The following is a 15,383-nucleotide window of genomic DNA, read 5'->3' on the forward strand; positions in this document are numbered from 1 at the left end:
GAAAGCTGAACAATGCTGAGTACGTAGTGGGGAGAGAGTTACGGGGTGGACCGGGCACCCTCCAGCCGCCAGTCCTGGCCTCAGGTGTGTATGGATGGGGCCTCTGACCTCCCAAGTCTTCCCTGTCAGTCCAGAGGGGTGACAGCATCCACCGAGGGCCAGGAAGACAAAGGAGACCGCACCTGTCCCCAGTAGCTATCCAGGTGCAACCAGCCACTCAACTCACTGCGCAAGTGTATTTGAAAGTCCTTTACTTTTTCTTGTATCTTCATCTGGGCAGGTTCATGGGGACAGCTTGTGTTAGTGGTAGCCAGCACCTCCCTCAGGGAGATCTGCCTACATGGTTACAATATTTAGAAAGTTTCCTTTGAAATATCTGAAAACAACCAGGTAAAAATTCGGAGAGAAATCAGGCAGGTCTTGAGGGAACGTGCCTGGCTTTGGTCTTGGCCTGGAGAGGTGAGGAGCAGGGGCTACCAAGAAGGGGGTGTGGTCTTGCAGAAGATGCCTACTGAAGCCTGGACCCCAAGGCCAAGGGCCACCGCTCCTCCACCCGTGGGACTAGGGGAGGGGCTGAGCAGAGCAGAAGAGACCAAAGCCAGGGAAAGAAAATGACCTGAGATCCTGGGGCTCAAACAAAACCTGGGAGGGGTTGGCTTTGCAGCTCCGGGTCAGACACTTGGGATTGACCTGGTGCCAAACACCCCTGCAGTTAGATTCCAATACCCACCTGCCTAGTGTGCGATGCGGGCCTCAGAAAAAGAACACACTAAGAGACAGAACTAAGAAAGAGAAAGCGAGGGGCTGGGGAGTTAGCTCAGTGCAAGGTCCTGAGTTTGATCCCTGGTACCAAAAAAAAGAAAGAAAGGGGGGTGGGGCAGGATGGTGCAACCAACAAGGCCCCTGGCCAGCCCCAGGCACTGACTTCTACTGACTTTTATTGGCGATCAATGGGGGTAAAGGCAAAGTGTGGTTTCTATGGAAATTAATGTAAACAAGGCTCATAAAGGACAAGACAAAGCATTCTTGAATTAGGAACAGAATAGACAAAATATATGATTGTAATTGGAACACTGTCTTTGTCTGAAGGTTTTAGTTGTGGGAACGGAATTTGGGTGCGAGTTACTCTGACCTAGGCTTCGGCCGGCCTCACGTCTATAAACAAGCCCACCGTAGGGTTAACTCTCACAGCCTGCCTTGGGCGTGATCAATATCTTGGTCCTCTGCAACCTGCCCACAGGGGGCGCCCACCTAGCCTCGGTTGGTTGGGGGTTGTTTTATGCCTTCCATTTTATACTATGCAGTGCTCTGTGAATGGAACCCAGGGCCGCGAACCCAGGGTCTTCCGTAGGCCAGGCAAGCAATCTACCTCTGAACTACATGTCCAGCCCGAGGTTGCTTTTTAAATATTTTTCTGGTAGTGGGAATTAAATCCAGGAAGCGCTGAGCTACATCCTTAGCCTTTATTTTTTATTTCGAAATAAGGCCTCTCCAAGTTGTCCAGGTGTTGTCGAACTCACGATCCTCCTGAGTACCTGGGATCACAGGCCTGTGGCAGCACGCAGGAGGCTGCCGTGAGTGGCACATGCATGTAATCGCACCTATTTGAAAGGCTGAGGCAGAAGGACGGCGAGCTCGACACCATGCTGGGCAACTTAGCAAGATCCCACCTCAAAAATTTAAAAATGAACGAAGAGATCAGGGAATACTGCAAAAAGGAAGGGGTAAGGTGAAAGGGCTGAGGCTTCGCCTCCATTCACGCCTCGGGTCAATCCCCGCCAGTCAAGGCGAAAGCCCCGCCCCGGAGGCCCGGCTCTGGCACGCGGAGCCAGCGTGCTCGGATGGTTGGCCCGAGCGCTCCGCGTGCTCTCCCCCGGACGTTGACCGAGGGCCCGCTGGGTACCCGCAGCATTGACAGATCGGCCCGCCGAGCGGACGGGCGACGCGGTTATAGGAACCCAGAGAGGAGCTCTTGCCGGGATCCGGCGGGGCGGGGCCAAACCTGAGCCAAGCCCTGCCCCGCTCCCGCTAGGCCACGCCCACACCACAGGGGCGGTCCCGAGCCGAGCCCCGCCCCGACGTCGCGGCCGCGGTCTGGCGCCGAGCGGCTCGCGGCGGAAGCGCGCCGCCTTGGAAGATCGCGGTGAGCAGCGGCGGCGGCAGCTCGGGGGGACCGGGGCGCGGTCAGGTAGCGCCGCCGCGTGCGGGCCGCAGTGTGCTCCGGTGGGCCTGGGCGCGGGGCTAGGGGCGCGCGCTGACCCGCCGCCGCTCCAGGATGGGCAGCAGTTCGCTGTCCGAAGACTACCGCCTGTGCCTAGAGCGCGAGCTGCGGCGCGGACGTGCGGGCGTGTGCGGGGACCCCTCGCTGCGCGCCGTGCTCTGGCAGATCCTGGTGGAAGATTTCGACCTGCACGGCGCGCTGCAGGACGACGCGCTGGCGCTGCTCACCGACGGGCTCTGGGGCCGCGCCGACTTGGCGCCCGCGCTGCGCGGCCTGGCGCGCGCCTTCGAGCTGCTGGAGCTGGCGGCCGTGCACCTGTACCTGCTGCCCTGGCGGAAGGAGTTCACCACCATCAAGGTGCGCGCCGCCCGGGGGTCGCTGTGGGCGCAGGCCAGCGTGGGCACCGCCTGCTGGGGACCCTGGCCTCCTTAGTGGCCGTAGAAACCCGAGGGTGGCCCCACGGGGATCGAGGATCCATGGTCATCCTGACCCCTCCAGGCTGTGGGCCGAGCCCCTGGGTAAAGGAGGGCGCTGAAGCTAGAAGGAGAGCCGGGGGTGGGGCTCGCGCCGGGAAGGGGGATTGCCCTGGGAGGGCAGGGCACTGCCTGCCCTGAGCTCGTTCCGAGGCGTGGGAAGGCGATGACGTCAGTGTGCACGTGGGCGAGACATGCCTCTGCCCGTTGCCATGGCAGCGGCAGCCTCTCCCCGGGGCGCTCGGAAGTCACCTACCCCGTGGGGACACCTGCCGGCTGGTCCAGGTTCGGAGGCTTTCATTCATCTTACACCCCAGTGTAGGGTGCACGAGGACCAGAACGGAACAGGCAGGCAGGCCCTGGGCACTCACATTGGCAGGGGCAGGACTTCTAGCTGTGTGACTTTGAGCACGTTGCCTAATCTCGCTGAACCATTTCCTGTAACAAAGGGGCATAGTGGACCAGTTCATAAGCTTTTCTAGGGAGGAAATGCTGCAGCTGGTGCCCAATGCCTGGAGGTTGTCATCCTCTCGAGGACTATAGAAATGCTCCAGGCAGTCTGAGAGTTGGGATCCTGGTCCTGACGCTCTCCAGTCTTCACAGGCTTTGTAGTCTAGAAAGCACTTTCCCATCTGTTATTCCCACACTCTCACCAGCTGTACATTAGAACCTCTGGAGACTTAAAAAATTGGTTCAGCCACACAGTGGAATACTATACAGCAAGATAAAATGTACCACAAAGCCTGTCCTGGCAGGGAAAAGCTCCTCAGGACTGTTTTGGGGAAAGACCACAGTGTAAGAGTGTTTAAGAATCTATTTCCTCTGCTGGGCGTGGTTGGCGCATGCCTGTGATCCCAGCGCTTGGGAGGCTGAGGCAGGGGGATCATTGTGAGTTCAGGGCCAGGCTGAACTACATAGCCTGAACTATCTATCTCAAATCCCCTCCCTCCAAAAAAAGCTGCTGGTTCTATAATCCCAGCACTCTGGGAGGCTGAGACAGGAGGATCACAAGTTCTAGCCTACCCTAGGCAACTTAGTGACTTATTGAGACCTCTCAAAAAATCGAAAGAGTTGGGGATATAGCTCAGAGCAAAGGCCCAGTCACTCACATGCACACACACAAACAGAAATCGAAAAACAAGTGCAGCAGATACATGGGAACCAATAGGGTGCAGGTCTTCATGGGGAGGCCGGTGGGCCCTGAGGACAAAACCCAGTGCATCGTTCTTTACTTGTCCTGCGCTGTGAGCCAGCGCCGTATGTTTGTTCTTGACTTATGAATGAGTTCTGTTCTGGGAGAACGTTCTTAAGTTGGATTCTTTCGTAATCCACGAAGTGAGTACACCTGGAAAAGCTCACAGCGAGAATGTCCGTGAGTTGGGGGCTTACCGTACTCCTAGTTAAATCTTGAAAGCCCTGCCGTCCAGCCTGCCCCACACTGTCAGAGCAGCCTGGGGCAGGCACCAGCACCTCAAGCTGGCGAGCCGGATGCCGGCAGGCCAGCTGCTGACCAGGGCCCCTCTGCAGACCTTCTCCGGGGGCTACGTGCATGTGCTGAAGGGCGTGCTCTCCGAGGAGCTCCTCATCCAGAGCTTCCAGAAGATGGGCTACGTGCGCAGGGACAACCACCGCCTGATGGTCGCCAGCCTGCCCCCTGCCTGCCAGCTGGTCCAGGTGGCCCTGGGCTGCTTCGCGCTTCGGCTGGAGTGTGAGATCTTGGGGGAGGTGCTGACCCAGCTGGGCACCAGTGTGCTGCCAGCTGAGGAGCTGCTGCGGGCGAGGCGGGCCAGCAGGGACGTGGCCTCCTGTGTGGCCTGGCTGCAGCAGCGCCTGGCCCAGGAGGAAGAGCCGCCGCCCCTGCCCCCGAGGGGCCGCCCTGCCTCCTACGGGTCGCCCCTGGACCTGTACCGGGACCTGCAGGAAGACGAGGCCTCGGAGGAGGTCAGCCTGTATGGGGAAGCGTCACCTGGCCCTGACTCGCCCCCCATGGAGCTGGCCTACCTGCCACCGCTCTGGGAACAGAGTGCCAAACTCTGGGGCAGCGGGGGCCACACCTGGGAGCCCCCGGCTGAGGAGCTGCCCCGGGCCAGCAGCCCACCCTATGGGGCTCTGGAGGAGGAGCTACAGCCCGAGCCCTCTGCCTTCTCCTTCCTCTCACTGCGCCACGAGCTGAGCCAGCCTGGGGACCTGGCCGCTCCCGAAGCCCCTAGGAGCCCAGGACGGGCCAGCCCCAGGCACAGGCGGGTGGAGGGGGCACCAGCCTCGGCCTACAGCCCTGTCCCTGAGCCCCTGGGCTACCAGGCACACAGCTGCCTGGCGCCCGGTGCCCTACCGGCCCTGTGTTGTGACACCTGCCACCAGCTGCATGCTGCCCACTGCGCTGTGCTGCCTGCCTGCCGCCAGGGGCACTCACTGCGGGCGCTGCTCAGTGATACCCAGAGGCGCCTGTGGCTGCAGCGTGCTCGGGTGGATACCCTGCTCTACAGCAGCCCTGGGGCCCAACCCTAGGTTTGATTGGCCAATGGTTCCAGGCGACAGTTTCCATGGTGCTTCTCTAGGGGCGGCTGGGGTCCCTGGCTGCCCCATCCTGTGCTGGGCAGTTTGGCCCTGTGTGTTGGAAAGGGACCCTAAACCTGCTAGCAGAGGCTGAGCTGGGCTGCAGGGACTTCTCATGCATCCCTGTCCTCAGTGCCCAGCCTCACATGCCGACAGAAGAGTCAGCCTGTCTGTGTCATGGTGCCCAAACCTGCCCCCAGGAAGGACCTGCCCCTTGGAGGTCCATCAGCGCCCCGCAGTTCCTGCTTCCTGCAGTTCGTGTTTGGGGTTCCTACACAGGCCTGCCCTGAGGCTCTGTCAGGTGCGTGGCTGACCTGGCTGAGGACCAGGCCTCTCCCCTGAGTGTCACAGCCAGGAGGGCTTGGGAGGTTATCACCCTCCTGCCCAGCGGAGGTGATGATTCTCAGCCACTAGCACCCCAGCTGCCCTGACGGTGCCTGTGGTGGATCCACGGGCGGGCACAGCTGGCCCCAGAGGGAGTCACTCTGCCTCTCGTTAGGGCCCCAGAACCAGTGACCACAGGGTGGGGTGGGCCAGGTCTGCCCTGTGAGGGTAGATACAGTACCCACTGCCCTGTGTCCCAACCTCTACCTCCCTCTCTGAGCCTCCCCCAGCATCCCTGTCCCACCCCTGCCCAGCACCCTGGGGACACTGTTCTTGTCACACGAGTCAGAGCTCTTCAGTACATTAAAAGATGATGCAACAACATCTGTTTGAAAGCCTTTTATCTCTCCAGCCCCAGGGTGGGAGCCCACCACTTCTCCCTAGCATTTCAGCAGTGTCCTCCTCCCACCATCCCCACCTGGGGGTCATCAGAGCCTGTTTGTGCCCTAGCTGGCCCCAAAGACCACAGTGATCCCAGGCCAGGGCACAGCCTAGAGCCAGGATTCTCCCTGGGTTCCATGCAGCAGCTTTAACAGGCTTGGGTGGCACTGCAACAGCCTAGCCCTCCCATCACCCATGGCTCACACCCTGCCAGGTGCTGGGCAGGAGAGCTGCAGGTGGTTCATGGAGAGAGCCGGATCCCCAGGACACCTCTGGTCTGGAGTCTGCATGTGGCCACCATCAGGGCTTGCACCTTTTGCTCTGGCCCTCTGCCACGCCTGGAGCAGCCCGCTTATTTCGGTGGTGAGGGAAGGTGGGCATGAGTTCTGGCTCGCAGGCTGCAGAAGAAGGCAGCTCAGTGCTGGGCTGGGGGTGCACTCCAGGTCTGAACCCCCGTGCACCGAAGCCCAGCCTGGCTGCCCCGGATACCCAGCCCTGTATCAGCTCCCCCCTCCCCCAGGTCTACACAGGCACCCAGGGCTGCCACCCAGCCCCAGCATTCTGCCCCTGAGGGAGTGAGGAACTCACGCAGGGGCTTCTCCTTGAAATAAGAGCTCTCCAAGCAGTCCCCCGCTGTTGCCCTGGAGAAAAGCAGCCCGCCAATGGGATCTTTGGCCTTAGTGGGGCCTGTCTGCCATGAACTCAGGCCAGCTCAGCAGCCCCTGGGCCAAACCCCCAGCAACAGAAGGGGAGGCAGTGAACGGCTTGAGGGCCAGAAGCCCATGGGAGCCCAGGGTGATCCTGTGGGAGTGTCTGGCAGGGCGCCTAAAAGTAGCGCAGCCTGTGCTCTGGGCAGCCGTCTTTAAAGGAGCCTGGTCTGGCTCACGGCAGAGTGTGTGACCACTGCAGAGGCCCTGGGGTCTGTCCCTGGCACTACAAGATGAGCACAGGACTGGGTCAAAGGTGTCTCCATTCTGCATGGGGCAGCACCCTCACTGGTGCAGGGCCACAGCAGCCTGAGCAACAGGGTCCCCCTGAGCTCTTAAACCGCACACCCAGGTAACAAGGTGGGTAGGGTGCTGCAGGAGGTGTCCACACCTTTTCTTGGGATCATACATGAAGAGGAAATTCAGCAGACGCAGCCCAGCCTCCGAGAGCCATGGGAACTTGTGCTTGAGGTTGTTGTATGGCTGCTTCCTCAGGCTGTACTGGCTGACCAGTGGCAGTTTGGAAAAGCCCTGCAGGGAGGGAAAGCTGGAACCCCAGAAAGGACAGGGACAGGATGGGCAGGCCAGGGTTAGGTAGGGGCACAAACCGGCCAGATGTTCTCGCTGGGCGTCCCCAGCAGCTGCACAATCAGGTCAACCTGGTGGATCTCAGATGTGCCAGGGAGCAGGGGCTTGTGGGCCAACAGCTCAGCCAGGATGCAGCCCACGGCCCTGCAGGTAAGGGGTGTGGATTGACTGAGTACCATGCTGACACTAGTCAGAGGGTGCCATGGTGGGCAGGCATATGACTGCCACGAGGGCAGACCTGCTTCCCACAGAGCTGAGCGCCAGAGGCCAAGGAGCAGTGGTGTGCCTTCCTCACGTGTCCTCTAGGACCTGGGGTCAGGCCCAAGCCCCCTGCCCCTGCCCCACGTGCCCAGGGCAGCAGCCCTCTCACCACATGTCGATGCTGGTGGTCTGGGTCGTAGTTCCCAGCAGCAGCTCAGGGGCACGGTACCTGCACACAAGCACCACCTCAGCTCTGCAGTTACCTCTGCGCCCAGGCCCGAGCCTAGCTTCCACAGGGCACAGCTACCCTGAGGGCCAAGGCAGTCTCAGCAACGGGGTCATCACTCCCAGGCAACACTGGGTATGGTGCTGCAGGCAGAGTGCGCCGTGGGCAGTGGGCTCCTGTGGCTATAAACTGCCATGTCCTCCGCACAGACCTGAGACTGTCTGCCTGGTCTCCCATGGGGCTGAGTGACACTTAGCAGAGGCCACATGGCCATTGGTGTCCTGTCCCTAACCACCACCCCGTTCTGCCTGCCGGAAATGTAACTCCTGAAAGCCACCACCCCTCCCTTCCCTGGTGCTCTGGCTGCGTAAGGCCAAGGTGACGCCTCATATGTGAGGCAGCCCCCGAGGCCACAGAGCCTGGCACCCTTGCCCTGGCACACAGACTGGCTCCTGCAGATCCATGACGTCCACCCCAGAGCCACCACAGTCCCAAAGGACTCACCAGAGGGTGACCACCTTGGGAGTCACTGGCTTCATTGGGACCCCAGAGGCCCGGGCCAGGCCAAAGTCCGCTGCAGCAGAGGCAGAGGGGGCAAGGCTGATGGCCGGGGCCAGGGCTGGGCCAGCCCCGGACTCCGGGGCACTTACAAGGGCTGACACTCCCACCTCCTCCACACACACACACACGGGGCTCCGGTGCCCGGCACCCACCTGTCTTCACACAGCCCTTGTCAGTCATGAGCAGATTGGAGACCTTCAGGTCCCTGTAACAGGAAGAAAAGGCTGGTGCTCCCAGGAGGCAGGCCCACGGGATACTAGATTAGACTGTCGCCATGGCGCACATGATCCCGGGTATGTCAGCGTTTCAGAGGGCTGGCAGTGGAGAGGCACACATGAGGGGACTCGGCTTCTGGTCTTGCTCAGTCCCACCCACAGCCGAGACCTCAGACTTACATGTGTCCAGGCCTGGACGAGCAGGCCTGGACGAGGCTCTGCAGGCAGCGTCTATAGGGCCCAGCTTTCCGTCAGAGCAGGAGAGGTACCCAGGGGCTTCCCAGGCTCACCTGATCCTGGACCCCTCCCCGCAGGCAGAGGACTGCTGCGTGTCCACAGCTGTCCTCTGGCACTTGGAAGGCGTACTGGTGCAGACCCTCAAGGCCTAGGATACCAGACCCCCCAGGCCACGCCCACTATAAGACTGCCCAGCCCAGGCCACGCCTTGGACACAATCCTCTGAGGACTCCATCCTCTGCTGCGGCCCCACCCACCTGTGGATGATGAAGTTCCTGTGCAGGTACTGGAGTCCCCGGAGCACCTGCAGCACAATGCACTTGACCTGTGTGAGGGTCAAGGTGTTGGTTGTACGAACCTATGCTGGAGCCCAGCTGTCCCACATTGGTACTGGCCACCAGGCCCAACAGTCCCCAAGGTAGCCTCAGGAGCCTAGCACAGCTGGGAGGTGCTGCTGCCCCCTCCTTCCAGGGACTTACCTGCCGTGCAGAGAGAGCCCAGGTTCCCCACACCCCATGCGTGCCCCACGGGCAGTTCCATGTTCTTGAGCAGCTCCACAGGCTGCGCCACACACGTGAAGCCCACACACCTGGGCCTCAGAGAAAGGAGTGGGCATGTTTTCCAGGAGGCTGGCCAGGTCCTGCTCACAGTAACCCATCACCAGGAAGATGCTGTAAGGAGAAGGTTAGGACAAAGCCAAACCACCTCCCTTGTCTCCTAGTGCACAGGGCCAGGCCTGCTGGACACCCGGGGACTAGGTTGGGATGCGTACCTCTCCAGGTGGTTCCCCACCACCACCTCCTTCAGCTCCACGATGTTGGGGTGGCGTAGGCGCAGGAGCAGCGTGATCTCCCGCAGGCTGCTGATGGGGATGCCTACCACAAGCCAGCCCGGTAAGCATCACTGGCCGCAGCTCCCTGGCTCCACACACACCCTACACGAGGCCACCACCATCCCCAGCACACTCCTAACCCTCTCTGCAAACAGCATCTCTCTGGGCCCAGCACTGTTTGTGAGTGACAGTGCACCCCGGAGGATGCAGGGCAGGCCTGGGGCTTGGCACCAGGGAGACAGCTGAGCTGGGATGGAAGGGTGTAGTCATGATGACAGTGGGAGAGCAGGGACAGACAGAACCCAGAGGCCTTCGTGGGGGGCAAGGCTGGGGAGCTGAGGCATGGATGGGGTGAAAGGTACCCTTCTACCCCTGCGCAGGCGCCCTGGGGAGGTTCAGTACTGAGAAAACCTTGGATAATGTGCACAATGCCACATCTGTGCTGAAGTCCAGCCAGAATGGCCCACACCCCTACTTCCGCTCACCATCCTTCTCCTTGTCCATCCGCACCTTCTTCAGGGCAACAGTCTCATCTGTCTGGGTGTCCCGGGCCCGATCTAGAATGGGAGCCCATCTTGGATAGTCCTACCCCAGACCCTGTCCAAGGCCCCTGAGCTCCCCAGGGTCCCCTTCTCCTGATGACCCAATGCCTAGTGACATTAGTCCTCACTCTGCACATGCAAATTCCCAGCTCAAGACAGGCACTCCCAGAGCTCCCTCTTGCTTGAGCTGGGCAGAGGGCACCCAGCTTTGATCTGTGTACTGAAATCAGCCTCAGCCCCTCCTGCACATTCTCCTCCTTAGCCTCGGCTTTGCTTACTATAGCCAGGAAAAAACAATCCTTATTTGTGCAAAGATGGCTCCACAAAGAGTTTTGTCAGTGTGCGCAGCTTCCAAGCACCTGGCAGAATGACTCATCCCTGGAGCTACTATGAGTCCAGCTGCTTCAGGAAGCTCTACACAGTATCACTTTGACAGCTCTGCCCCTCTATGCTGACACACTGGGGTGACTGACACTCTCCGTTATCCAGACAGGGTGTGAAGCTCATGGAGTTACACCAGCAATGAAAGCTCCCCAGCCAGCCTTGGGCCTGGTTTGGACAAGAACAGAGCCCTTCCAGCCCAGTGCGGCTGCCATGGCAACAACACACCCACCACCCATCCCAAACCCAGCTGTGGCTCCAGTCCCCTACTTGGGCCACTCACACACAATGCCATAGGTGCCCTCGCCAATGCGGTTCAGCTTCTCAAACTCCTTCACACTCCGGCATCGTCCCAGCTGAAAGACAGGTGCAGCTGTGTGGGCAGGAAGCTGACGGGACAAGCAAGGTGGGTATTTCACCCATAACTGGTACGGAGAGGCAGGCTTGTGTACTGGTCACCAAAGAGAAAGGCAGCTGCACCAGGCTTTTCTGGTAATAGGAGTAGGAAGCGGGGCCCACGCCGAATGAAACTCCGAAGGGGCCTATCCACTCCCTCCCATGCTCCACGGGTGTGCTGTCAGAGGCCAACACCGCCAAAGATGGTCTTCAACATCCATGGTTCCTTCTTTCTTTATGTTAGGTAATGCTACCAGGGGCATGTGGCCATAGGGCGTGATTACAAGGGGCACCTGTGACCTCCAGAGATCACAGGCAGCTCCCCCACACTACAGATTGAACCGCCCTTGAGCACTCTGGACAAGAGTTTCGCACTGAGTTACATCTTCACTGCGTTATATCTTTATTTATTTATGTTTTTTTTGAGGCAGGGTCTATTAGTCTGTCCTCGAACTCGTTACGTAGCTCAGGTGGTTTCGAACTCGTGGAGATCCTCCTGCCTCAGCCTCCCAAGTGCTGGGATTACAGGCATGCGCCACCACGCCCAGCTAGCCCTTTTTCTTTTTTTAGACAAGGTCTCTCAATAACTCTCCTGCTTCACCCTCCAGAGTAGCTGAGATTAGGGTTCCTCCTACTCTTCTCACAGGCAAATTCCTCCCCAATAGAGCTGCTTTTGCAAAGCCTAGGCTCGGAACTCACAGGCCCCGCCCCGCGCGCCCCCCGCCCCGCCCCGCCCCGCGTGCCCCCCGCCCCGCCGCCGGCTTCCCCGCAGGCCGCAAGGAATTCTGGGACTATCGTTCCCGCCAGTGCTGGAAGCCTGGGTGCCTCAGCGCGACGCAGATTCCCGGCCCTGTCGATCCGGCCTGCGGGTGGCGAGGCGGGAAGCGCTTCGCGAGTGGCACCCTGTCGCACCCTGTGTTCCGGAGGCACAATGAAGAAGCCCTCCTTACGGATACACTTCAGGCGGATCTGCTCCGACTCTGGGTCCGGGTCCGCCATGCTGAGCGCCGTCCCTTCGCCCTCCGTGTGCGCACGCGCACGATCTACTTCCGGTCACCTGGCTCTTAACAACGGTTACCAAGGACTCTCCCGGCGCCGGAACTCCTAGGATCCGCCAGGACCACTGAGATTCTGGCCTGGAAAAGAAAGTAGAGGTGGAGGTTTACAAGATGTGGGGCGTCATGTCTCCTATTTTGACTTCACTGTTGAAATCCAGCAGAGGTAGCAATGCTCAAAGGACTGCCCGCAGCCAGACCTAGACTACTCTCGGATTGCTTTTGACCCGCTAGAAGCTGTTTTGGCTGCTCACAGCTTGTAGCTTCCAAGGTTGTTTAAGTGGCAAGGTCTATTCCATCAGGACAGCAGTAGTCCCAGTGCTTCAAAGTCCTGCACCAGACAGCTGCAAATGAGAGCTATGCTGTGGCAGCCGCTGGGGACCTGGAAGCAGCCTCCTGCGGAGGAGAGTCCTGTGTGAGGCCAGCCTCCCCCATCTCCAGGCAGAGCTGGGCTGGGGCCTCGTGGGGGCGCTCAGGGGGCTGTGACTCGACGCTTGCACGTCCCGTGCTCCCCTCCACTCTCACATTGGCCTCGACAGGTTGGGAAGCTGCTTGGCTCTGGAGCCAGCTTGGGAGCACTGATGGGAGGGAACTAGGGTACAGGCTGCTGGAGAGCACTCAGGAGCCCGAGGGTCCCAGGGGCTGCACTCATTTCGCAGGTGGTATGTGATGGGACGTGCAGAGGGTTGAGGTGAGGGTTGGAAAGCTGGGCTATTCCTGCTCCTAGGTGTCCAGAACACAGACCCAGCTGGGCTCCATTTGCTCAGGTGAGTGCAAAGCAGGTTTTCAGTAGCAAAGCAACATCTAAAATATTTAGACAAGGGCGTGGTGCCATATGCCTCTAATCCCAGGACTTGGGAGGCTGAAGCAGGAAGATTATGTTTGAGGCCAGCCTGGACTATGCAGTGTGACCCTGTGTCCAAAAAAATAAATAATTTAAAAATTAGGCTTCTGATGGTGCATACCTGTAATCCCAGCACTCGGGAGGCTGAGGCAGGAGGATTGCCATGAGTTCAAGGCCAGCCTGGGATACATAGTGAATTCAAGACCAGCCTGCACTACAAAGTGAGACTGTGTCTCAAAAAAGCAAAAATAAAATATAAAGTAAAATAAAAAGTAATAATTAACCTTCTGCCAGATTCCTTGCACCTTGCCCTTGGGAGTTTAAAACTTGTATGCAAAAGTCTTTAAACAATATATTTTCATGCTACACTACATTCTTTTATTTTGGGGTTTTTTTTGGTACCAGGGATCAAACTCAGGACCTTACACTTTCGAGGCAGGCATGGTGCCACTGAGCTAAATCCCCAGCCCTACACTCCATTCATTAGGTTGTATATGTGTATACATACATAGAGGATTGTATGAATGTACTAGATAGGCCTACATGCATGCATGCATGTACTAAATAGGTATGCATGTATGTATCACTATATGTAGGCATGTATATGTGTATGATTTCCTACGTGTATGCATTTATTACTAGAGTGGCTTGCATGTGTGTACTAGATAGGGTTGTTTTATGTATGTGCCAGATAGGACTATATAGATATCAATAAATAACAAGTTTGTATGTACTAAATATGAGACAACTATATGCATGTTATGTATGTACTACATATACAGTGTAATGTACATGTATGGGTTTATGCATGTAGTATTAGAACTGTATGTATGTATGAACTACATAGGTCTGAGCACATTATCTATGATTAGGTAGGATTGCATGCTGTGTGCATGTACTAAATAGGATTGCATGTACTAGATAGGACTGGGTATGTGTATGTACTACATACATATGTATATGTATGGGTATATCTATGTACTAGATAGGCCTCTGTGTGTGTAGTAGATAGATCTCCATGCATGAATGTATGTACTAAATAGCCCTACGTGTATATATGTGTGTATTAGGTAGAACTGTGTATGTACTAGGTACAACATAGGACTCTGTGTGTGTACTAGGGACAGCTGGGTACATATGTACAACATAGTACTACATGTGTATATGTACTAGTTTAGACTGTTATATACTAAATAGAACTCTGTGTGTATGTACTAGGTAAGTCTGTCTGTATGTAAATACACACTAGACTGTGTATATTCCTAAATAGGACTGTGTGTGTATATGTACTAGGTAGGATGGTGTGTGTATTTATACTACTTAGGACTGTGTGTGTATGTACTACATAGGCTGTGTGTATGTACTAGATAAAATGTGTGTATGTGTATTTATAAATAAATAGCCTGCGTGTGCATATATACTGGGTAGATAGGTATGTACTAGGAAGGATTATGTGTGTACAAAGTACAACTGTGAGTATGTACTATGTAGGACTGTGTGTATTTACTAGATAGGACTATGTGTATGTACTACAATGGACTGTGTGTGTGCACTGTGTACTAGGTAGGACTGAGTGTGTACTGGATAGGTCTGAGTGTGTACTGGATAGGACTGTGGTTTATGTATGAATGTACTATCTAGGACACTATGTAGTAGGGAGGACTGCGTGTGTGTGTATATACTAGCCAGGACTATGTGAAGGTACTATCTAGGACAGTGTATGTAGTAGATAGGACTGCGTGCATGTGTGTGTGTGCTAGACAGACAGACTCTGTGTGTGCACACGTATACTGGATAGGCCTGCAGGACTTCTGTAGCACCTGGCCTGAAGGTTGCGGTGAGGCTGTCCCATAGTGTCACACTGGATCCCAACTGGCCCTCCACCCCAGAGACTTCTTGTCCATGGAGCCAGAAAGAGGACAGCAGTGGCAAGGCTGCTGCCGAAGCTTCAGTGGCCTGGCTGCCCTCCCCCGATGCGGTCTACACTATTCTAGGCCTTTCTTGTTTTCTTTTGCAACACTAGAGATTAAGCCTAGGGCTTGCACACTGAGCTACATCCCCAGCCCTTTTATTTTTATTTCTTATTTTGAGATAGAATCTCACAAAGCCACTAAATTCCTCAGGCTGGGCTGGAACTTGCAATCCTCCTGCTACAGCCTCCCAGAGTGCTGGATTATGGGTGTGCACCAGCACACCTGGCCCTCTTGGGCCTCAGTCCTCTGGGTCAGCTCACAGTCAGCTAGGAGCCCTCTCCAATGTGCAGTGACTTTCCACCACTCTGCCCTGAGCCATCACGCCGTAGCTCAGTCTTCAGACTACCTGTCCCCGAGTTTGGGGCACGGCATTCACTCCCTCTGAAGGCCAGTCAGCCACCTGTGTGCCCAGCTCTGAATAGCCAGCCACTTCAGACAGATACGGGGATGTGCCAGCTCACTCCCGTGGTACATCCAGTGCACCCTGAGCCAGCCCCTCCTGCTCTCCACCAAGTCACTAGGGCTGTGGGACTAGAGCACAGCTGCAGTCACCATGACGGGCTCCCCACAGGGCAGAGCAAGAGTCTGTCCGCACAGCTCCCTGAGCTCA

At 57.3% G+C, this 15,383-nt stretch overlaps 2 protein-coding genes across 4 annotated transcripts; one reads left to right on the plus strand and one right to left on the minus strand.

Moving 5' to 3' along the window:
• Positions 1-2,085: 2,085 nt before the first annotated feature.
• Spata2l (spermatogenesis associated 2 like) lies at positions 2,086-5,956 on the plus strand. The gene is made up of 2 exons (XM_004842629.4): positions 2,086-2,578; positions 4,222-5,956. The coding sequence occupies exons 1-2, from the start codon at positions 2,276-2,278 to the stop codon at positions 5,200-5,202; spliced, it is 1,284 nt and encodes a 427-aa protein (XP_004842686.1). The 5' UTR covers positions 2,086-2,275; the 3' UTR covers positions 5,203-5,956.
• Positions 5,957-5,958: 2 nt separating this feature from the next.
• Positions 5,959-11,988, minus strand: Cdk10 (cyclin dependent kinase 10). Of its 3 annotated transcripts, none has more exons than XM_013071431.3 (13): positions 11,852-11,988; positions 10,789-10,861; positions 10,068-10,139; positions 9,523-9,625; positions 9,340-9,421; positions 9,008-9,075; positions 8,451-8,503; positions 8,242-8,311; positions 7,681-7,740; positions 7,331-7,454; positions 7,114-7,253; positions 6,604-6,656; positions 5,959-6,413 (listed from the first exon to the last, which is right to left on the minus strand). In XM_013071431.3, exons 3-13 carry the CDS (start codon positions 10,084-10,086, stop codon positions 6,316-6,318), a joined length of 870 nt encoding a protein of 289 aa, XP_012926885.1. In that variant the 5' UTR covers positions 10,087-10,139; positions 10,789-10,861; positions 11,852-11,988; the 3' UTR covers positions 5,959-6,315. The 3 variants fall into 3 exon arrangements, with proteins under 3 accessions (XP_012926885.1, XP_004842688.1, XP_012926884.1); XM_004842631.4 differs by having other exon boundaries at positions 11,814-11,971; XM_013071430.3 differs by having other exon boundaries at positions 10,789-10,894; positions 11,814-11,947.
• Between the last annotated feature and the right edge of the window lie 3,395 nt (positions 11,989-15,383).

Source organism: Heterocephalus glaber, unplaced genomic scaffold (assembly GCF_053883595.1).
Source record: "Heterocephalus glaber isolate CG9 unplaced genomic scaffold, H.glaber_assembly_v1.0 deba00000071, whole genome shotgun sequence".
In the NCBI taxonomy this organism is placed as follows: Eukaryota; Metazoa; Chordata; class Mammalia; order Rodentia; family Bathyergidae; genus Heterocephalus; species Heterocephalus glaber.

Coding starts and splice junctions, on each gene's coding strand:
- Spata2l (XM_004842629.4), top strand. CDS start 2,276: ATGGGCAGCAGTTCGCTGTCCGAAGACTACCGCCTGTGCCTAGAGCGC. Junction 2,579..4,221: donor AGGAGTTCACCACCATCAAG/GTGCGCGCCGCC, acceptor GCCCCTCTGCAG/ACCTTCTCCGGGGGCTACGT.
- Cdk10 (XM_013071430.3), bottom strand. CDS start 11,900: ATGGCGGACCCGGACCCAGAGTCGGAGCAGATCCGCCTGAAGTGTATC. Junction 9,076..9,339: donor CTCCTTTCTCTGAGGCCCAG/GTGTGTGGGCTT, acceptor ACCCTCACACAG/GTCAAGTGCATTGTGCTGCA. Junction 6,414..6,603: donor TTTCAAGGAGAAGCCCCTGC/GTGAGTTCCTCA, acceptor CTTCTTCTGCAG/CCTGCGAGCCAGAACTCATG.